The sequence below is a fragment of the Corythoichthys intestinalis genome, chromosome 1 (genome assembly GCF_030265065.1).
Source record: "Corythoichthys intestinalis isolate RoL2023-P3 chromosome 1, ASM3026506v1, whole genome shotgun sequence".
NCBI classification, from domain to species: Eukaryota; Metazoa; Chordata; class Actinopteri; order Syngnathiformes; family Syngnathidae; genus Corythoichthys; species Corythoichthys intestinalis.
The window spans coordinates 7,581,766-7,605,733 of record NC_080395.1 but is presented as its reverse complement, the minus strand read 5'-3'; the positions used below and the strand labels follow the sequence as shown (position 1 = coordinate 7,605,733).

General features: G+C 41.0%; 2 protein-coding genes across 6 annotated transcripts in view; both read right to left on the bottom strand.

Annotated features, from left to right (window-relative positions):
• The window catches only part of LOC130911875 (gastrula zinc finger protein XlCGF57.1-like), a 262,137-nt gene that overhangs the window by 147,502 nt on the left and 90,667 nt on the right, over positions 1–23,968 (bottom strand). The window lies entirely within an intron of this gene.
• The window catches only part of LOC130911851 (zinc finger protein ZFP2-like), a 63,328-nt gene that overhangs the window by 14,017 nt on the left and 25,343 nt on the right, over positions 1–23,968 (bottom strand). For 4 of the 5 annotated variants that reach the window (XM_057829494.1, XM_057829457.1, XM_057829484.1 and 1 more), the window contains 2 exons: positions 12,862–13,083; positions 8,854–9,093 (listed from right to left, as the gene is read on the bottom strand). In XM_057829494.1, coding sequence (XP_057685477.1) covers positions 8,854–9,093; positions 12,862–13,083 — 462 coding nt within the window. The remainder of the gene's footprint in view (positions 1–8,853; positions 9,094–12,861; positions 13,084–23,968) is intronic. The other variant, XM_057829474.1, reaches the window with a different exon arrangement.

The following is a 23,968-nucleotide window of genomic DNA, read 5'->3' as shown; positions in this document are numbered from 1 at the left end:
ATTCCTTTGGTGGAAAGGTGGTGATCTGGAGAAGGAACCACAAGAGTACAGAATGACAGTTCATCTCTTTGGAGCCGCATCGGCTCCGGGATGTGCCAATTTTGGCCTCAAGCATCTAGCAAAACAATACAAGGATAATCATCCACGGGCATTAACATTTTTGGAGAAAAACCTTTATGTCGATGATGGTTTAGCTAGTGTGTCATCAGTGGAAGAAGCCAAGAAACTGATCACCGAGTCACAAGAGTTGTGCAAAATGGGAGGCATGCGCCTGCATAAGTTCAAGTCGAATGAAGATGTATCTCCGTCAGAACAGTGTCTCTGTGTTCAGTGGTCAATTAAAGAAGACGCTTCCAACTTTAACATATCTGCAAAGGATCAGCCTTCCACCCGCCGTGGCTGTTTGTCCGTCATCGCCTCTCTCTTCGATCAACCTGGATTCATTGCCCCATTCATTCTAACAGGAAAGCGAATCCTTCAAGAGCTTAGTCAACGCAACACTGGATGGGACAAGCCATTCTCAGAAGATATTAGACCACGGTGGGAGGAATGGAGGAATGATCTTCTCAAATTGAAACAGGTTGTGAATCGTGCTCAATTAATTAGAAATGACAATGATCCACAGACTTGGGAACTTTTAACACCAAACCATCTCATGTTGAAAGCACAAGTTTCCCTTCCTCCTCCTGGAGTATTTGTAAAGGAAGATTTATATGGGACGAAGCGGTGGAGGAGAGTCCAATATCTTATTGAACAATTGTGGAGTCGGTGGAAAAGGAAATACTTCCTTAACATATGCACAAGAAAGAAATGGCACTTACCAAAGCGCAACCTAAATGTCAATGATATTGTTATCATAAGGAACGATCACCTTTCAAGAAATCAGTGGCAATTAGGACGAGTAGTTGAGGCAGTCAAAGATGGCAATGACTTAGTTCGGCGAATCAAAGTTGGCGCACGCAAGGCGCAAGAAATTCAGAGTTCCTCCTTTAAAAAGTCCGTTATCGAGACACCAATTCAAAAACTAGTTCTTCTCATGGAGAATTGACAGTAGTTATACACGCACACCGTCGAGAAATTCTGCACAATTCATTTTACTGTTTGTTCATTGTAACAGAATTTGGTGGGAGTGTAAATGGCGTGTGGGTCTGTGAATTGCGGGCACTTCCGTTTTTGCATTTATTTTGAAAGGCACCGCGCACAACCCCATGCTCCCGTCTTTTTCTTAATGAGGAAATCTAGCACACCTGTCTGTAAACCTGTCCACACGCTGCACTGTCTAAGAAGCAGCACAGCCACATCGTAGGTGAGTCCACAAATAAATCGCAAGGGTTATTATTACTGCGGGAATTTATGTTTATATTAGTTTGGCTTGTATTTGTGTAAAGACTGTAGTGTGGAGAGGTTGTATTGGTCCGATTGAAGATAGCACGCTTGGAAAGCAGATGGAGGTAGGAGAAATGAAAATGTTTATTGTTGGTTTTGTGAATTGTATTTTAATGCCACACCATTGTTACGTTTGAATTTTTGTAGTTTTCAGGGTGTCAACAAAAGAACAAAAAATGACTGAAAATAAAGTTAAAGAACACCCGTCGAAGCCCTCTGCGTGTCGCATCATTCCGAGCGGTCAGCTACAGAGATGTCCCGATCCGATATTTGGATCGGATCGGACGCCGATATGGGCAAAAAATGCGCACCGGTATCGGATCGGCCGACACGGAAAAATTCCAATCCAGTTTTTTTCAAAATGAAAAAAAACATTCAAAAAACATAAAACAATTTTTTCTTGATTTAGGTGGAAAATGACCTTATTTTTTTATGTTTGGGCTTAATAAGAACAAATGGCAATATTTAGTTCAAGTGGAATAATCTGGCACATTCATCTGTTAACTAGTCTTTAAAACTCAAAACAAGATGGGGAAAATTATTTGACTAGATTTAAGAAGAATGATCCGATTAAGACGTCATAAATTTAAAGCGTACTGAATGCATTACTGACTGGATGACTTCTTTGTGTGGTTTGGTGCATGTTACAATTATCAACTAACCACTGTGCCGTCATGATAAACATGCTTACTTGACATCACTTCTCCAAATGTTCGTGGTAAAACTGATGTGATCGATATGTGTTTCACGAAGAATCGTGGTCGTATAAACTGCATTATTTTTTCATCCAGGGATTTGGCTATCGGGTCATTTCGGGAATTCCCGCCTGTGCCCTTCAGTCCGTCCAGCCGCTAAATTAGCACCCGCGCCAGGCCTCTGTCGTGAACTGGAGTGGGGGCGGCAGCTAAATTCGTACTGGATATCCGGCCGGCTCGCTGCGGCGTATTCGGTGCATGGCTCTGCTCTGCCCGCCTAGGGCGAGGCGGCGGCCTGCCGGACCGGCGGGCTCTGTCGGAAGACAGCTACTTGTCAACTATCGGTCTCGTGAGATGTTTAGCCATAGATGGGAGTTTACCACCCGCTTTGGGCTGCATTCCCAAACAACCCGACTCCGGGAGGACCGCAGCATCTCTGTATCGTCACAAGTCCTGTAGCTTCCTTTATAGTTTGTGTTTACAATAGCTTTAGCATTCGCGCTAGCAGCAGCTTCGTATTCGTTCCCAAAATCTTTGTGAGGCAGTTTTAAATGGCTGCTGGGTTAGTGGTGTTCAATGAAGACGCTTTCTTTACGCCTCGTTGAACTTCTGCAGTGCATGTTTTTTAGATGGTGAGAGGGTCGTTTATTTCATTTCACACACTGGAAAATCAACGCACGCTAGTGAGAGCGCCTCAACACTGATGTGTAGCACCGCCTCCTCTATGACGCCGTACTCCGCAACCCCTCCTCCCACAGGGGCTTCAGAGAGGGGAGGGGTTGAGCAGGCGGCGGTGGAGAAGTGGAGAAAACTGCTTCGGTTGCGCACATTTGGAGGCTAAATCAAGTATATAATTATCAGATTGCATTATCGGTTGATTTTTTAAAAAAAATCTGTATTATCTGTGTGACGTCATAATTGCCATTACCAGCCGATAATTATCGGTAACCGATATTATCGTGTATCTTTAATATTTTTGTATTTGAAGTAGTGTTGCACCGATACCATTTTTTTGGCCCCGATACTGATACCGATACCTGGCTGTGCAGTATCGGCCGATACCATACCGATAACACCCCGTTTATATATATATATATATATATATATATATATATATTTTTTTTTTTTTTCTTTTTTTTTTCCCCAAAGAGCTACATAATTGGATGTGAAATCATTGCTATCAAGGCTTTGTCAGGCTGTTGCTTACCTCTGCAAAATAGGAAAAAGTACACTAAACCCTAGTAGACAATAGTTGAATAAACCTTTGGCTCTCAAAGGCCAAAATAGTGCTAAATTTGTGAAATTAATAAAACATGTATAATACTAGCCCAACAGTAAGAAAGTAAAAATAAATTCATAAAAATAAACTCTGAATGAACTGAATAAACCTTTTTAAACCTCTCAGTCCAAACAGTGCAACTTTCATGAAGTTATTGTCACATTCTGCTGCTGGTTAGATTGTGTTTTGTTGCTGGGCGTGGGGGTGTGGCATTTGAATCCAATGTAGGCTCATCAACGCAGCATTTAAGCACGGGTGATCTCAGAGAAGGCTGCCGAGATATTTGCCTTGCTGATCGCTATTTGACATCTGGCACAATAATCTCGCTACATTTGCTTGTTATGCCCCTGCATTGGGTTTTTCTGTTAGTGTGCTGCTCTCGTTTGTAACCGCTGCCTATCGTCTTAGTTTGTCCGTCGACCTGCTGTCACGGACTCCTCGTTATTTCTACTATCCCGCGATCGCGTGTTATTTTTTGTTTGCAATCATTAAACCCTTTTATGTATCCCCCGCTTGTTGTCTGCTTCGAGGTTCAACCTTGTTTCCGCATTTGCGGACACTAACAATTATAATAGTAATTGACCACAGCATCCCGTCTCTCCTTTTTTTCGGGAGGTGGGAGTCCCTTATTTCTATTTCTGAAAGGTGGCAACAATACTTTGGAAACACTTCCCAAATTACTGCGGCATTTCTTTCAGTAAAAGACAATAAAAGTAAAGTACACAAAGTGAACTGACCAGAGATTGTTGCTCCGGTCCAGCGGCCTTCTTCCTCTGGATAGCAGTCCTGCTCTTGCAGGCTCAAACTCGTTGTGTTCGTTCACGTTTCGTCCTCAAATGTTTTATCAAGTTCGAGGTATTGAAACTGGCCGATTTAACTCCACATCTCCAAACTTTCAGGCCGCAAATCTTGCATGCAGCCATTGATTTTAACCGACGGGATTTCTATTTGGAAATATTTCCCGACCGCCACCATATTTCCTGGTTTGTTTTTCGTCCATATGAAAAAGCCCCCTTTTGATTGGTCAGGAGTGGCTATTGGCCCGCTCTGATTGGTCTGGAGCAGGCCAATAGCGATAGCTGCTTGGTGTTCACGTGTCATCACACAACACAGAGACAGAGTGTAGTGAGCGCCAGGAGGAGAAAAAGGCTGTGGTCAAATGTTATAAGAATGGACCGGTAAATGGTATCGGCGCCGTCTTTGTTGGTACTTGCCGATACCGATACCACCATTTCGGGCCGGATCGGCGCCCCCTGCCGATACTAGTATCGGTATCGGTGCATCTTTAATTCGGAGTACATTTTTTTGTTCAATTTTCACACTACTTTCTGTAGGCGACAAAACTTTTGTCTTGCCAAAATTTGACCTTTATGTCTTCATTAAATGATGAATCTTTTTTTCAGTGAAACAAATATTTTTTTGTACATTCAACATCCTTTGGGAGAGTCTTAGCTTTCATATGAGCCATTTCTGAAACCAATTGAAAAATTAAAAGTCAGGTTATTAGCAACTGTTTCTATAAAATGGATAAGCGACAAGAATTTTGTCAGGGACTGGACAGTGTATCACAGAAGTGAGTACACCTCTCGTATTTCTTCAGATATTTAAGTATATCTTTTCATGGGACAACACTGACAAAATGACACTTTGACACAATGAAAAGTAGTCTGTGTGCAGCTTATAGAACAGAGTTGACTTATTTTCCCCTCAAAATATAGCTATTAACATCTAAACCCCTGGCAACAAAAGTGAGTACACCCCTTTGAAAAAACGTACATCCCTAAATGTCCAAATTGAGTACTGCTTGTCATTTTCCCTCCAAAATGTTATGTGACTTGTTACAGGAGTGCTGTCAGCATTGCTGCAGAGATTGAAGAGGTGGGGTGTCAGCCTGTTAGTGCTCAGACCATACGCTCCACTCTACATCAAATTGGTGTGCATGGCTGTCACCCCAGGAGGAAGCCTCTTCTGAAGACGGTACACAAGAAAGCCCGCAAACAGTTTGCTGAAGACATGTCAACAAAGCACATGCATTTCTGGAACCATGTCCTACGGTCTGATGAGACGAGCAGGCTTTCTTGTAACATAAACGTAACATAAAACGAACCACACGTATACAAGTGGACACAAATTTATTTACACAAATCAAACTCGCAATGAACAATGGATACAAAATACTGAGAAGCGCGGCTTCAGGGTAAGCCCAGGTCAAAACAACAAACAAAATGCTTTGCGCCCTTTCTTCGTGGCCAATCAGCGGCAGCGACGTCGTCTGTCCGTCTGGCGTCGATCAGCTTACCTTCAAAGTGGGAGGGGAAACAGCCAGCTGGCAGAGGTGAGGATCAGCTGACTGTTGGCTTCTCATAATAAAACACAGTTAAACGGCCAGGGCCGTCACAATGCTATACATATATACAATTATAAAACGATAGACTGGTTGCTTCCTCTCCCACTGTGAAGTATGCTGAGCAACACCAAATGGGTAGACGACGTGGGCGCCGCCGATTGGCCAAACTTCAAATAACAACCGCTGTCAACGGTCAGCGAGGTCGCATTTGACAGCCGTTGTGTACCGCCTCGCCAGCTGCTTTTGCTTGTCCTACATTCACCTTAGCATTCAATCTAGAGTTTGTTACACTCCCACGTTCCGGTGGTCTTTTGTGTTTTGCCATTATTGGCTCCATTTTTATCAACACTGTACATAAGAGCACAAAGCAGTAGGGGTAAGCTGCCATTTGTGTTCATCACATTTTCTCCTGTTTTATTTAATCTAGGAAGCCAGGGTAGTGGCTGTCTTTTTATAATTTCCTTTCTTATAATCAACGTTTAGTTAGCGGGTTGGGTTTAAGTGTAGATCTGGTTTGTTTGTTATTTTGGCCTTGGCTTACCTTAAAGGGGCAAAATATACAAATGCAAATATGGAAAATCACACACATTGCTTGATTGCCAGGGATGAAAGTGGGCCGGAACGCCCTTCCGGTATAAGCTTCGGGGCCAGAACGCTGCTTTGATCCCGAAAATATGACGGCAACTATCAAAACCCTATGTAAGACAACAACAACAAAAAAACCTTCCAGGGTGCCACACATGCATCTCCAAGAAGAAAACAATCTACCAACATTAGCTTTACATACACAAGTGTTAACAACAAGCATAAAAAAAAGCTTGTGTAGCATCATCCATGTTCACCAATATTTATTATTTATTTATACTAAAAAAAAAAATTCTGGCTCCGTTGCAACCTTCAGGTCACGGGGTTCCGGCAAGAAATTCTAGCCACTTTCACCCCCGTTAATTACTGATAAACTATAAATCTCAGGTTTTGACAACTAATCATAAAAATATAACCGCTTTAATTTGACATATTGCATATCGAGATTGAGCAGATGAGCACAGAGAAATTTACATTCCAAAAATGGTACCGTTTCACTTTATTCTGGAAACAATAGACATTCTTCCTCCGAATCCATGTCCCCCATTTCTGGGGACTCATCTTCAGACTCGGCATAATTCACTGCTTCTACTCGCCTGCTAAGGACTGGATGCTCTTTTACTGATGTTCTGCACCCCTTCTACTCCTGCCTTGTCGCTGTGATGCCAGTTTGTCGATGTGATTGTGAGAAAAATTGATTATTCCAGCAGAGAATTGATATGAAACATCACAGATAAAAGATGGCGGCCACTGACGCTAACTTCAACTGACTAACTTCAAGTCAACTAAGGAAAACTCATTTAGTGACCATGTGCAGCCATCTGGTGTTGAATGAAAGAGCGACTATTGCTCTATATACTGGCCAAAAATGACGTCCATGACGCCTACAACAGATGTTATGGGCAACAGAAATCAAGGGGACGCCAGTGTCCCCAATTGTACAGCGTGGACGGTAAAGGGTGAAAGGGAACCTTGGATTTAAAGACTTGTAGCCTCTAGTAAGCCACACTTGTTCTATTTTACTAAAGTATGTTATTAGAAACACATATTATTATCATTGATTTAAAAATCTTTAATATTTAGTACATGTTTTGACCTACGGAGGGCGCCATGTTTTACACGGGCAATGCACGCTAGGAGTGATGACATGGTTGGACTGGACTGAGAGAAAAGCTGTGCTTTACCACAAAGCGTGCAGACAAAAGGCTTTTCCCCTGTGTGTTTCCTCGTGTGTCTTGTTAAGTCTTCCTTCGAACAAAATCTTTTATTTCAAAGAGAGCAGACGAAAGGCTTTTCTCCAGTGTGTGTCTTCGTGTGTCTTGTCAACTGACGCTTCTCACAAAATCTTTTATCGCAAAGAGAGCAGACGAAAGGCTTCCCTCCAGTGTGTGTCCTCGTGTGTGTATTTAAATATCCCTTCTGGGTGAATCTTTTACCACAAAATGTGCAGACAAAAGGCTTTTCCCCTGTGTGTGTCCTCGTGTGTCTTGTTAAGTCTTCCTTCATAAAAAATCTTTTATTGCAAAGGGAGCAGACGAAAGGCTTCTCTCCAGTGTGTGTCCTCATGTGTCTTGTTAAGAGTTCCTTCCTGGCAAATCTTTCATTGCAGAAAGAACAGACGAAAGGCTTCTCTCCAATGTGTGCCCTCGTGTGTATATTTAAATATCCCTTTCGGGAGAATCTTTTACCACAAAATGTGCAGCCAAAAGGCTTTTCTCCTGTGTGTGTCCTCGTGTGTCTTGTCAACTCTTGCTTGGAACGAAATTTTTTATCGCAAAGAGAGCAGACGAAAGGCTTCTCTTCAGTGTGTGTCCTCGTGTGTTTTGTCAACTGATGCTTCTTACAAAATCTTTTCTCGCAAAGAGAGCAGACAAAAGGTTTTTCTGTAGTGTGTGTTCTCATGTGTCTTGTTAAGTATTCTTTCGTACAAAATTTTTTATCGCAAAGGGAGCAGACAAAAGGCTCGTCCCTGGTGTGTGTTCTTACGTGTATCTTTAAATATCCCTTCTGGGTGAATCTTTTACCACATAATGTGCAGACAAAGGGCTTTTCTCCAGTATGTGTTCTTGTGTGTCTTGTTAAGTCATGCTTCTTACAAAATCTTTTATCGCAAAGAGAGCAGACAAAGGGCTTTTCTCCAGTGTGCGTTCCTGTGTGTTTTGTTAAGTCATGCTTCGTATAAAATCTTTTATCGCAAAGAGAGCAGGTGAAAGGCTTCTCTCCAGTGTGTCTTCTTGTGTGTGTCTTTAAATTTCCCTTCTGGGTGAATCTTTTACCACAAAATCGGCAGACAAAAGGCTTTTCTCTAGTGTGTGAATGCGTGTGTATGTTTAAATATTTCTTGGTAGTGAATATTTTATCGCAGCGTGAGCAGGAAAAAGGTTTCCCACTTGCGCATTCTTTTGGGTCACTTTTCAGTGATGACTTGTTTAAGGATTTGGAAGCATTTTGATCAACGTCAACATCCTCCTCATCGGTGTTACAGTCAGAAGAGTGTGATGTTACGTCGTCGGTGTCCGAGTGTGGCGCTAAGAGGTCGTCCAGTTGCGATTGTCCCTCACCTTTTGTTGTCAGGTGTTGAAACAAGCTCCTGCTTGCTAGTTTTGTGGCTCTGCTCTCTTCGCTTGAACCCTCATCTTCTTCGCTCTTTACTCGGACAGTCACTGGAAACTTGAGGATTTCATCTTCCTGTTCTTGTTTAATGCCGGAGGTGTTTAGCTCCGGCTCAAGTTTGATGGACGGCATCTCTGACTCCTGTTTAACATGGGGGGGATCGCGCTTCTCCGAGTGAAGGTCTTCCACTGTGACGTCGGCGGGACACAGAATATATATTTTTTTAAATCACGCTCTTTGGTCGGAACGGCTGATATTTCATTTCTCTTTAATTTTTCTAGTAGGTATGTTTTGGCCTACTATTATAAGATGGGACGAAATGTCATCTCACACTTGGTGGAATCTGGGCTGTGAAAGAATATTAACTAGTAAAATACCTTCCAAAGAAAAATAAACAACTGAAATCCAAACACTATGTAGGAACCTAAATCATGTTTGGTTAATTGTTCATGTTAGTTGTAAATAATTTATGTGGTTCTATAAGACAGGCTTGTGATTTGTTGTTTTGGTTCTGTGGGACGGGCTTGTGGTTTGTTTATTTTATATGTAGAAGTAGTTCGTGTCCACACGTTTCACGTCGTAATATATAACGCGGAAGTTGCTGCGTGGACGGTCAGTTGACACTAAGGCAGTAAGGAGGAAGTACAGAGCCGAAACTGTTTTTTGACGTCTCTCGCTCTCTCTCTTCCTATTTGGATCTTTCTATCTTACTCTACCTCTCAGTTGCTCCTTTGTTTATATTTTGGGATGAGAAGCGTTTGGATTAATTTTTGTTGGGATTAAACCAGTGCTTCTCAATTATTTTCTGTTACGCCCCCCTCAAGGAAGACGTAAATGTTTCGCGCCCCCCCCAAACCCTGCCGCCACTGTAAATAGTATTTGTCTATAATATTACTATTATAAGTACACCTCTGCCTCACATTGTATCTTTTTTTTCTATTAGAGAGAATAACAGAGATCAAGTTAGAAAGTATAACTTTATTAACATTGTTTTGTTTGTAACAGAAAACACTTAACGTGCATCAATTTGCCTGAATTTAAAAAAAAAAAGTCACATCCAAAAACTCAAGGTAAATTTTTGACCATTTGATACTGAAAAATAAAATCAGTAAATAAGAACAAATTCAAATTGATTACAAACATGAACTCATGAGGACAATATGCCAAAACATTTGACCGAAAAAACAAAACTGCAAAAAAGGATCACCTCCAGTTTGCAATGGTGTAGGGTTATTTTGCGCTGAGCATGCTAACAGTGCTCACTGGTTTACTGATATAACACTGACAAAGCGGGACTATTGTTGGCAATATTCGGCACGTTTTCGCTGAAAAACAACCAAGCGGCTTATCAATGAGATTGGGGTCTAATGTCTTTAAGTGGCGTCTTAATTGATTTGCCTTCCGGCTGTGCGCGCATGCGTACTGGACATAGACAAACGCGCTGGCCCTAAACGGCTTCCATACGCTTTTGCGTACCAATGGCTGACCACTGTATTTGCGGCCGACACGAGAAAATCACTTCTCAAAATGTCAAAGAGGCAGGCCCCACTGAGTAATTATTTCCGTGTTCCCCCACACCCCTCAAAAGACAGACAGATGACAGAGACGTCACCGGAGCTACCGGAAAAAAGGACTTTTGCTGAAAAGTGGCTGCAGGAGGTAACATGGCTAGAAGCATGTGATGCTCACACGGAAATGTAGTGCAACATTTGCTGTGAGAATCCCGATGTTGTTAATAAGAGCATGTCCTATGATCTGATGAGACATGCTGGCTTTCTTGTAACAAACGTAACATAAAACGAACCGCACGTATACAAGTGGACACAAATTTATTTACACAAATCAAACTCGAAATGAACAATGTCTACAAAATACTGAGAAGCGCGGCTTCAAGGTAAGCCCAGGCCAAAACCACAAACAAAATGCTTTGCGCCTTTTCTTCGTGGCCAATCAGCGGCGGCGACGTCGTCCGTCCATCCGGCGTCGATCAGCTTAGGTCTCAGTGGGAGGGGAAGCAACCAGCTGGCAGAGGTGAGGATCAGCTGACTGTTGGCTTCTCAAAATAAAACACACTTAAACAGCCAGGGCCGTCACACCGCCTTACATATATACAATTATAAAACGATAGACTGGTTGCTTCCCCTCCCACTGTGAAGTATGCTGAGCAACACCAAATGGGTAGACGACGTGGGCGCCGCCGATTGGCCACAGAGGGAGGTTGCCAAACTTCAAATAACAACCAGTCTTCTCCCTGGTGGCCACCAGTGTTAATTTTATCTACGTCTCAAGTCTGATGTTTTCTCCGTCCTTTCCTAGGTCTTTGTTGTTTTCTTAGTTCAAGTATTAAGTTTAGACCTAACATTTTTCTACCTAACATTCAGCAAGACAATGACCCTAAACATATGGCCAAATCTACACAGAAATGGTTCACCAGACACAAAATCAAGCTCCTCCCATGGCCATCTCAGTCCCCAGACCTCGACCCCATTGAAAACCTGTGGGGTGAGCTGAAGAGGAGAGTACAGAGGAGAGGACCCACGTCTCTGGATGATTGAGAGAGATTCTGCAAAGAGGAATGGCTGAAGATCCCCCTTTCTGTCTTTTTCCATCTTGTGAAACTTTATCGGAGAACATTAGGTGCTGTTTTGTTGGCAAAAGGGAGTTGTACAAAGTATTAACACCAGGGGTGCTAATAATTGTGACACACATTATTTGATGTCAAATAATTATTTCTTTATGTGATATTTTTCCCCACTGAATAAATGCACTTGTATTGAAGGTTGGATTTTTCTCTTTTTTTCCATTTAGGTCCCATATTATTAAGAAAAAAATTATTAGAAGCTAAAAAACACAATCATTATAAATCCGATAATTATGGAGGGCACTGTATCTTTTAAGATCTTCTTGCACAATCGTTTAATAGTCGCTTCCAGGTGAACCTTTTGCCTGGTGGGATTGCGCGTGTCTTATCAACGTTGGCTTCGAACAAAATCTTTTATCACAAAGAGAGCAAACAAAAGGCTTTTCTCCAGTGTGTGTTCTTGTGTGTCTTGTCAACTCTTGCTTCGTACAAAATCTTGTATCGCAAAAAGAGCAGACGAAAGGCTTCTCTCCAGTGTGTTTCCTTGTGTGTCTTATTAATTGTACTGTCTGGGCAAATCTTTTACCACAAAATGTGCAGACAAAAGGCTTTTCCCCTGTGTGTGTCCTCGTATGTCTTGTTAAGTCTTCCTTTGTACAAAATTTTTTATTGCAAAGAGAGCAGACGAAAGGCTTCTCTCCAGTGTGTGTCATCATGTGTCTCGTTAAGACATTCTTCCTGGCAAATCTTTTACTGCAGAAAGAGCAGACGAAAGGATTTCCTTCAATGTGTGTCCTCATGTGAATATTTAAACTTCCCTTCCGGGGGAATCTTTTACTACAAAATGTGCAGCCAAAAGGCTTTTCTCCTGTGTGTGTCCTCGTGTGTATTCTTAAGTCTTCCTTCGAACTAAATTTTTTATCGCAAAGAGAGCAGACGAAAGGCTTCTCTCCAGTGTGTGTCTTCATGTGTCTTGTTAAGACATTCTTCCTGGAAAATCTTTTATCACAAGAAGAGCAGATGAAAGGCTTCTTTCCAGTGTGTCTTCTTGTGTGTGTATTTAAATTTCCCTTCTGGGTGAATCTTTTACCACAAAATGGACAGACAAAAGGCTTTTCTCCAGTGTGTGTATGCTTGTGTATGATTAAATATTTCTTCGTAGTGAATGTTTTATTGCAATGTGAGCAGGAAAAAGGTTTCCCACCCGCGCATTCTTTTGGGTCGCTTTTCAGTGATGACTTGTTTAAGGATTTCGAAGCATTTTGCTCAACGTCAACATCCTCCTCATCGGTGTTATAGTCAGAAGAGTGCGATGTTACGTCGTCGGTGTCCGAGTGCGGCGCTAAGAGTTCGTCCGGTTGCGATCGTCCCTCACCTTTTATCTGGTGTTGAAACAAGCTCCTGCTTGCTCGTTTTGTTGCACTGCTCTCTTCGCTTGGACCTTCATCTTTTTCACTTTTTACACCGGCAGTCATTGGAAACTTGGAGATTTCCTCTTCTTGTTTTTTAATGTCAGAGGTCTTTAGCTTGATGGACGGCATCTCCGACTCCTGTTTAACATGGAGGGGATCGTGCTTCTCCGAATGAAGGTCTTCCACTGTGATGTTGGCGGGACACAGAATAACATTTTTTTTTTTAAAACATGCTCTTGGGTCAGAACGGCTGATATTTGTCTTTAATTTTTCCAGTAGGTATGTTTTGGCCTACTATTATAGGATGGGACGAAATTTCATCCCACACTTTGTGGATTCTGGGATGTGAAAGAATATTAACTAGTGAAAGACCTTTGAAAGAAAAATAACTAAAATCCAAACACTGTATGTAGGAACTAGGGCTGTCAAAATTATCGCGTTAACGGGCGTTATTTTTTTAAATTAATCACGTTAAAAAATTTGACGCAATTAACGTACTTGCCCAGTTCAGACAGATTTAAATGACAGTAGAGTGAAAGGCCCACTTGTTCATTGTGTTTTGCGGAGTTTTGCTGCCCTCTGCTGGCGCTTGGGTGCGACTGGTTTTATGAGTTTCAGCACCATGAGCATTGTGTAATTATTGACATCAACAATGGCGGGCTCCTAGTTTATTTTTTGATTGAAAATTTTACAAATTTTATTAAAACGAAAACATTAAGAGGGGTTTTAATATAACATTTATATAACTTGTACTAACATTTTTCTTTTAAAAACTACAAGTCTTTCTATCCATGGATCGCTTTAACAGAATGTTAATAATGTTAACGCCATCTTGTTGATTTATTGTTATAAAAAACAAATACAGTCCTTAGGTACCGCATGTTGAATACATATATCCATCTTGTGTCTTATGTTTCCATTCCAACAATTATTTGCTGAAAAATATGGCATATTATATAGATGGTTTGAATTGCGATTAATTGCGATTAATTACGATTAATTAATTTTTAAGCTGTAATTAACTCGATTAAAATTTTTAATCGTTTGACAGCCCTAGTAGGAAGGAACCTAAATCACGTTTGGTTAATTATTCATGTTGGTTGTAAATAATTTATTTGGTTCTATAAGAGAGGCTTGTGATTTGGTGTTTTGGTTCTGTTGGACGGGCTTGTGGTTTATTTGTGGAAGTAGTTCGTGTCCACACATTTCACGTCGCATTATATAACGCGGAAGTTGCTGCGTGGACGGTCAGTTGACACTAAGGCAGGAAGGAGGAAGCATAGAGCCGAAACTGTTTTTTGACATCTCTCTCTCGCTCTTCCTGTTTGGATTAACATCTTTCTATCTCACTCTACCTCTCAATTGCTCATTTGTTTATATTTTGGGATGACAAGCGTTTGGATTAATTTTTGTTGGATTAAACGAATGAACTGAGAACGAGCGAAGTATGTGTTTTTATTGGCCGCTGTGAGGTGGTGCGCGAGGGGGAGGGAACGAGCGTTGGGCTGAGGGCTTTTTGCAATTTAGATTCTACACTGTAGGAAAATTATTACTTGTAAGTAAAAACGAATCACAAATTACCCTACTACCACTTGTTGCATTCTGGTCATATAGTAACACAAGCCCATTCATATCATTTTCTCAAAGAAATAGCTATAGAATTCTCAACACTGTTGACCACTTAAGAGCAAATGAACAACCAGCTTTGAACCAACTGGCTGAAATGCCTCATTGCTTCAATGACATTTTATACAGACGACATTGTGCTGACAAACAATATCCCCGAGATATATACACTCACCGGCCACTTTATTAGGTACACCTGTCCAACTGCTCGTTAACACTTAATTTCTAATCACCCAATCACATGGCGGCAACTCCGTGCATTTAGGCATGTAGACATGGTTTAAGACAATATCCTGCAGTTCAGACAGAGCATCAGTATGGGGAAGAAAGGTGATTTGAGTGATTTTGAACGTGGCATGGTTGTTGGTGCTAGAAGGGCTGGTGTGAGTATTTCAGAAACTGCTGATCTACTGGCATTTTCACGCACAACCATCTCTAGGGTTTCCAGAGAATGGTCCGAAAAAGAAAAAATATCCAGTGAGCGGCAGTTCTGTGGGCGGAAATACCTTGTTGATGCCAGAGGTCAGAGGAGAATGGCCAGACTGGTTCGAGCTGATAGAAAGGCAACAGTGACTCAAATAACCACCCGTTACAACCAAGGTAGGCAGAAGAGCATCTCTGAACGCACAGTATGTCTAACTTTGAGGCAGATGGGCTACAGCGGCAGAAGACCACGCCGGGTGCCACTCCTTTCAGCTAAGAACTGGAATCTGAGGCTACAATTTGCACAAGCTCATCGAAATTGGACAATAGAAGATTGGAAAAACGTTGCCTGAGTCTCGATTTCTGCTGCGACGTTCGGATGGTAGGGTCAGAATTTGGCGTCAACAACATGAAAGCATGGATCCATCCTGCCTTGCGTCAACACAACAGTTCTGGCTGCTGGTGGTGGTGTAATGGTGTGCGGAATATTTTCTTGGCACTCTTTGGGCCCCTTGGTACCATTTGAGCATCGTTGGGATGCCGCTTATGCAGCTTATATAGTTTATTTTCCCTTCAAAATAACTAAAAATATAGCCATTAATAGCTAAACCCCTGGGAACAAAAGTGAGTACACCCCTTTGAAAAAACATACATCCCTAAATGTCCTAATTGAGTACTGCTTGTCAGTTTCCCTCCAAAATGTCATGTGACTCGTTACAGGAGTGCTGTCAGCATTAATGCAGAGACTGAAGAGTTGGGGGGGGGGGTGACCATACGCCGCTCTCTACATCAAATTGGTGTGCATGGCTGTCACCCCAGGAGGAAGCCTCTTCTGAAGACCGTACACAAGAAAGCCCGCAAACAGTTTGCTGAAGACATGTCAACAAAGCACTTGCATTAGTGGAACCATGTCCTATGGTCTGATGGGACAAGCCGGCTTTCTAATATAAACGTAACATATAAAACGAACCACACGTATACAAGTGGACACACATTTATTTACACAAATCAAACTCGAAATGAACAATGTATACAAAATACTGAGAAGCGCAGCTTCAGGGTAAGCCCAGGCCAAAACCACAAACAAAATGCTTTGCACCCTTTCTTTGTGGCCAATCAGCGGCGGCAACGTCGTCTGTCCGTCCAGCGTCGATCAGCTTACGTCACAGTGGGAGGGGAAGCAGCCAGCTGGCAGAGGCGAGGAACAGCTGACTGTTGGCTTCTCAAAATAAAACACAGTTAAACAGCCAGGGCCGTCACACCGCCTTACATATATACAATTATAAAACGATAGACTGGTTGCTTCCCCTCCCACTGTGAAGTATGCTGAGCAACACCAAATGGGTAGACGACGTGGGCGCCGCCGATTGGCCACAGAGGGAGGTCGCCAAACTTCAAATAACAACCGCTGTATCAGGTCAGCGAAGTCGCATTTGACAGCCATTGCGTACCGCCACACCAGCTGCTTTTGCTTGTCTAACATCCACCTTAGCATCCGATATAGAGTAGAGCTGTCCCAACTAGTCGACGTTGTTGACGTCATCAATGACGTAAATGCGTCGACGTGCAAACATACCGTCGACGGGTAATGACGGGTTAAAAAAAATTACATGCGGATAAAGTTTAGAATGGTGGGCGCTCGCGATACAAGCGGTTGTTACTGGCACCCCAAGGGGGCCGCTGTTATTTCAATGTGACTGGCGTTGTCAGATTGAGCAAAGAGGAAGAAAGTGGGCGAGCGAGCGAGAGAGAGGGAGCGAGATCGGTGAGTTGGAAAAGTGTGCGGGTAGCGCCGAATTGAGTGGCTTCATCCCCCATGTTTTTGTTTTGGTCAATAAAAGTATCCATAAAGAGCCATCCGATGCCTCTCGGTGTTTTTATGCAAGCCGCCGCCTTCCTGAGGAGGAAATCGGACGAACCGACGACAACGAGCCAAGTGAATCGCCGGTGAGGAGTTCAAAACACCGCCAATTTCCAAAAAGGGCAGAGTTGGTAACACGTGAAGGCGGCATAAAGCCAAAAAAAGCGGACCAGAATAGCCAGAGCCTGGAATTATTTCAAGGAAAATATGGAGGGTGCCACTTTGTGTACTCTTTGCTAAGCTGAGCTCGCACACCACGGTAGCACGTCGGCTATGAACGAACAGTTGAAGCGCTGTCACATAAGTGTAATTTTCTAAGACAACAAGCTAGTAAGTCCATACAACTTTCTAACGATTTTTTAAATGGAAGTTGCCTTTAAGTGCGTCGTATCAACGTGCATTTTTATTTAATAAAATAATTAATATAATTATATATTTTTTAAAATTATCATTAAATTTATTAGGATCATGGAAGCTCCCACTTGGGTAAAATATATACATATATCCTTATACATAATATAATAAAAAAAAATATAGAAAAACCATTGGCCTGCTTACTGTAATCCATGACTGCACTAATGTTAGTTATTTAATATTATAAAGTTTTACATATGGTAATATACTATAAAATACTATATATTTAATTTTTGTTACTGTGGGTATGTGTGCCTTTCATTCAAAATAATTGTGGTAATATTTCAGTGTGCCCTGTACTTTATCTATTTTCAGGTTAAAACAAACAAAAGTTGAACAGTTTTTCACATCCCCCAAAAATGCGGCATGCACACCAGAAAAAGCATCTGAACTCACACAAAGTATTCTGAAAATGGTTGTCCGGGACATTGCAATTCATTTTAACATTTAGAAATATATAGACAATGACATACCACAAAAATAAAATAAGAATCGTTTTGACTCCTGTTAAAGAGGGTAAGTCACAGTGTTTCCGTTTACATTTTTTTGCACTAGTTAATGCCAGCAGCATTTGACCTCATTGTTTGTGATTTATTATTGGTATTAATATTATTTATTTATACGTTAATAGAGAATGTAGGTGTTCAAAAAGGTTTTTGTGAATAAGCTTAAACAAAAAATTGAATATTAAAGTAGTAAAAAAAAAAAAAAAAAGAAAATAATAAATAACTAAATAAATATTAGATTAGTCGACTAATCGTAAAAATAGTCGGCTGACTAATCGGGAGGAAATTAGTCGTTTGGGACAGCCCTAATTTAGAGTTTGTTACATTCTCACGTTTCGGTGAGGTCTTTTGTGTTTTGCCATTATTGGATCCATTTTGTTCGACACTGAACATAAGACCACCAAGCAGTAGGGGTAAGCTGCCATTTGTGTTCATTACATTTTCTCCTGTTTTGTTTAATCTAGGAAGCCAGGGCACTGGCTGCCTATTTGTTATTTCCTTTCTTATGATCAGCGTTTAGTTAGCGGGTCGGGTTTAAGTGTAGATCTGGTTTGTTATTTTGGCCTGGGCTTACCTTGAAGTGGCAAAATATGTAAATGGCAAATATGGAAAATCAAAAATTGCCAGGGATGAAAGTGGGCCGAAACGCCCTTCCGGTATAAGATTCGGGGCCACAACGGTGCTTTGATCCCGAAAATATGATGGCAACTATTAAAACCCTATGTAAAACAACAACAACAACAAAAACCCTTCCTGGCTGCCACACATCACTGAGAAGAAAACAATCTACCAATGTTAGCTTTACATAAACAAGTGTTAACAACAAGCATAATAAAATGCTTGTGTGGGATATCATTTTCACCGATATTATTTATTAATACTACAGACGGCATGGATTTTCTCCAGCTGCTGCTGTTATACGAGTCTGACGAGTCGCGTCGATACGCCCATGTGCGCAGAAAAGCAAAGCAAAGCAAAATACTTGCGTTGTCCACCTCACTGTTTCAGTAAGTAGACCAGGCGTTGTAATCATTCTGACTTCTTTATTAAACAGTGTAGTTGTAACTCCTTACAGCACAATATTGACATGTGATCAGCAGAGATGCTTCCCTCTGATTGGTTCTAATGCATGTTTTCTGGAACAGCAAAAATGAAAACAAACAAAAAAAACAGAACAGAGCTTGTTGAACTGATGCAATAAAAAAGGGCAAAGGAACAGAAACTTGATCAGCTCTTTAAGAGAAAGGAATAAAGAGGCTTAAAAAACAACAACGAAATCTTTGCATTAGCTTCAATTTTAATGTACATCCAAAATTGAGGTTTTGCATTTAGATGTTGAGGTGGGGGTGGGGGGAATACGAAATGGAGGTTCGGGTTACTGCGGTTTTTGTTAACTTTTCTTTTGCATTATTTCTATTTCTTTGTTTGGATGAGTTATAGGAATAATTGCCAAAAGCAGTTTGATCAGTATTTCAGTAGTTTTAGGCTTGAATCCCCCCCCCCCCCCCCCCCAAAAAAAAAAAAAAAAAAAAATTCTGGCTCTGTTGCATCCTTCAGGTCATGGGGTTCTGGCAGTAAATTCTAGCCACTTTTACCCCTGTTGATTACTGATAAACTATATATCTCAGGTTTTGACAACTAATCAGTAAATTGTAACAGCTTTAATTTGACGTACCGCATATCAAGATTGATCAAATGAGCACAGAGAAATTTACATTCCAAAAATGGCACTTAATCACAATATTCTGTAAACAATAGACATTCTTCCTCCGAATCCATGTCCCCCCTTTCTGGGGACTCATCTTCAGACTCATAATTCACGGCTTATACTCGCCTGCTATGGACTGGATGTTCTTCTACTGATGTTATGGCTGCGTTCCAGTCACGGTTTGAGTTCCCCTCACTCACTTTGCCCTGAGCACTTGCTACAACACTGAGGCCACTTGGAGGATGGCGGGAAAGGGGGCGGAGGGGAAGCGAAAGACGTAAATGGAACACACCTGCCCTCGTTCACTCACAGGCAAGAAAATCATGGAACAACCACAGGGTGTTGGAGTAGTGCTATACTTCCCATTTCAAATCAGTAGCGCCTCCTGAAATTCTTCATACAGGTGGCCAAATGGGGCCACTTAAAACCTTGGGGTGGCACAACAAAAAACAAAAGCCATGATTTCAGGTTTTTACTATGTTGTAGTATTAAACAGGCCAGTAGAAAATTGGCAGATAGACTTCAAGACACACCTTCTAATAGAGCTGAGAATCTTTGGGCACCTAACGATTCGATTAGGATTACAATTCAGAGGCTCCGATTCGATTATAAAATGATTATTGATGCACCCCCCTACCTTTTTTTTTTTTTTTTTTTTTTAAATGTTTTGTACATTAGTTCCAAAATTGTTCAAAAATACTCTCAGGCTAAACCAAACTACTATTTCAGTATCAAGTTAACATATAGCAGTAAACAAATATACAAAAATAACAGTAAATACAAAACTCCAGTCCCCATTCTGTATCAGCAGCTTTAAACTACGTTCAATTAATTTAGTGTTGTGAATCAACCGTTAAAGTTGTTAAAATTGCTCCTGTTATTCCATAATTTTGCTTTTGTCTACTTTCGACATGTGAAAGTTTTAAAACTATTTTAAAGATAGATTCAAGTCAATATTTTACCGATTTAGGAGTATTTTAGATAAAAAGTTAATTAGGTTCGCTTGGAAGGTTCGCTACAACAGCCTTGCAGGGAAGTGTACTGCTTTAAGATGGCGGCCGTTTACTAACGCCCGCATCTAGCTTTTTGTAGATGTGCTGCTCACGCTACCGAATCTATAATGCATCTAGTCCTATATAAATGACATCTACCGTAACATTATGTGGATGTACTTTGTAACAGCTTTTCGGCAGCAGTCAGGTATGTTGTTGTGTTTTTTTATCTCGTGGCATGAGTTGAGCTAGAGCCGTGAGTTGAGCATTGGCATTACCCGAGGGGCCGGGTAATGAGAAGCATGTTTAGCTACTCTTGCTGCGTTCCTCACTGCGTCCCGAAGAGCGCCCGGCTCGCTGAGTGTGTTTTACTTCCGCTTTACTTGGCATATTTCAATAATCGGAATTTGGATGTTTGTGAATCGTTCTCGAATCTTCCACGGCCGAATCGCGAATAATCTAAGAATCGGAAATTTTGCACACCTCTACCTTCTAATATACTTATGTTGATTGTGCGAGATTGTTTATTGTGTACTATTATGTTGTATTAGTGTACATAGTCCAGTCAAAATTTTGAATTCCCCAGCTAATACAATCTGACATTATACTGGCGAGTGAGGTGACCAGTGGGGTAGCCAACAAATTCATTGGGGGGGAGCCGTGGCCAGGGCTCGCCACCCCCTGGTAGCACCATTATTCCTCATCGCACAAAATATACTGCGACTCATGTCAATAAGCCGGAGAAGTATTCCGCGCTTGATGGCAATACGTTGGTCCCTGGGAATTGTCAGAATTATTAGTTTTGTATCAAATTTTATTTGGGTAATTTATTATTTATTCAGGCATGAAAATGGGTCGGGGGTTAAAAAGGTGAGAAAGGTGTGGAGGAAATGTTCCGGCATTCTGCCAAAATGTCCTACATCGGCGAAACGTCTGCATGAGGAGAATTTGACACCCAAAGTACTACCGTGCGCTCTCAACTTGTTTTGTTTAGATGCATACAGGCAGAACGTACAAAAAAAATTCCTTAAGAAAATACTTAAATGTAGTTATATCATATAAGGACGATTTAAATATACTACGTGACTAATGCGGTCAACTGCTTTAAAGCTACAGCAAAAAAATAATGGTTAAAAGTATGAAAGGGTAATACATGCAAAAAGTATTCTTAAGGCAATGATAAGGTATTAAATAAAGATGTCCCGATCGATTGGGTCCGATCACGTTATTTTCAAAGTATCGGAATCGGCAAAAAAATATCGGACATGCCTTTTTTAATATATGTATATATATACACACACACACACATATATATATATATTGGGGCTGTCAAAATTATCGCGTTAACGGGCGTTAATTTTTAAAATTAATTACGTTAAAATATTTGACGCAATTAACGCAGATGTCCCGCTCAGACAGATTTAAATGACCGTACAGTGAAACACTCACTTGTGTTTTATGGAGTTTTGCCGCCCCCTGCTGGCGCTTGGGTGCGACTGATTTTATAGGCTTCAGCACCCATTACATTGTGTAAGTAATTATTGACATCAACAATGGCGGGCTACTAGCTTATTTTTTGATTGAAAATTTTACAAATTTTATTAAAACAAAAACAATAAGAGGGGTTTTAATATAAAATTTCTATAAATTGTACTAAAATTTTTCTTTTAAGAACTACAAGTCTTTCTATCCATGGATCGCTTTAACATAATGTTAATAATGTTAATGCCAACTTGTTGATTTATTGTTATAATAAACAAATACAGTCCTTATGTACCGTATGTTGAATGTATATATCCATCTTGTCTTGTCTTTCCATTCCAAAAATAATTTACAGAAAAATATGGTACATTTTATAGATGGTTTGAATTGCGATTAATTGCAATTACGATTAATTAATTTTTAAGCTGTAATTAACTCGATTACAAATTTTAATCGTTAGACAGCCCTAATATATTTCTTTTTTTTATTAAATCGTTTTCTAATTGTATTTAACGTTACAGACAAAATGTCTTACACTCATCCAGAGTCTTTAGTTTTGGCTTAAAGTAGGGCTGTCAAATTTATCGCGTCAACAGCGATAACCCACTGTGAAGTATGGGGGCGGGTCCGTGATGCTGTGGGGCTGTTTCGCTTCCAAAGGCCCTGGGAACCTTGTTAGGGTGCATTGCATCATTAATACAGTGGTACCTCTACATACGAAGTTAATCCGTTCCAGGACCTTGTTTGGAAGTCGAAATGGTCGTATGTCGAGCAGGATTTTCCCATAGGAATACATTATAATTCCATTAATTCGTTCCACAGCCCAAAAACCTCCACTAAATCCTTAAAAAATACTGCTGGTACTATTACAAATGGCAATTACACATAGCAAAACAAATAAATTATAAATCAAAATCGGAATAATAATAATAATAATAATAATTCCTGTATTAATGTAACGAATCGGGTTCTAATGTGGCGGACGTTTTTTGCCGACCCTGAACGCACCGCGGGGCTGACGTGCCAGAGACAGACCGGTGAGCTTGAGTTTCACTTTCACTTTGAATGTTTTCTTGAGAACACCGTCAATTGCGGCAGACAGAAGGTGTTTTTGTTTTGAATAAGTTGTGAAATAAATGATAAAAATGTGGCGAAGTTGGCGATTTCTCTGGAGATGTTACCACAATAAGAATTGTCAGCTTAACTTATAAAGACTGGCGAACGATGGTCGGAGGAGGACCGTGGAGATGTATTGTTGAGCCATTTCACGGATGCCCACCCTACGCTCATATTTTTCTGTCATTTGCATCTTCATTTAGAAAGTAAGCGTCAACTTTTTTCTTGTTTCACCACCCGTACCAACCTTTTCTGAAACCAGTGTTGATTTGTCACACAAGAAAATCCGCCGTGCATTCGTCTGCGGTGCTGCCATTGTCGTCGTATTTCGAGCATGCCGTCGGATGTAGAAACAAATGGCGAGTCGAATTTTACGTCGGATGTCGAAAAGTTCGTGTGTCGAAGCGATCGTATGTAGAGGTACCACTGTACTTTGAAATACCAGGACATTTTAAATGAAAATCTGTTCCCCTCTGCCCGAAAGCTGAAAATGGGTCGTCACTGGGTCTTTCAGCAAGACAATGACCCTAAACATATGGCCAAATCTACACAGAAATGATTCACCAGACACAAAATCAAGCTCCTCCCATAGCCATCTCAGTCCCCAGACCTCAACCCCATTGAAAACCTGTGGGGTGAGCTGAAGAGGAGAGATTCTGCAAAGAGGAATGGCTAAAGATCCCTCTTTCTGTCTTTTCCCACCTTGTGAAACTTTATAGAAGAAGATTAGGTGCTGTTTTGTTGGCAAAAGGGGGTTGTACAAAGTATTAACACCAGGGGGGCTAATAATTGTGACAAACATTATTTGATGTCAAATAATTATTTTTATGTGGGATTTTTTCCCCACTGAATGAATGCACTAGTATTGAAGGTTGGATTTTTCTCTTTGTTTCCATTAAGGTCCGATATTATTTAGGAAAAAATAAAATCGTTTAATACTCG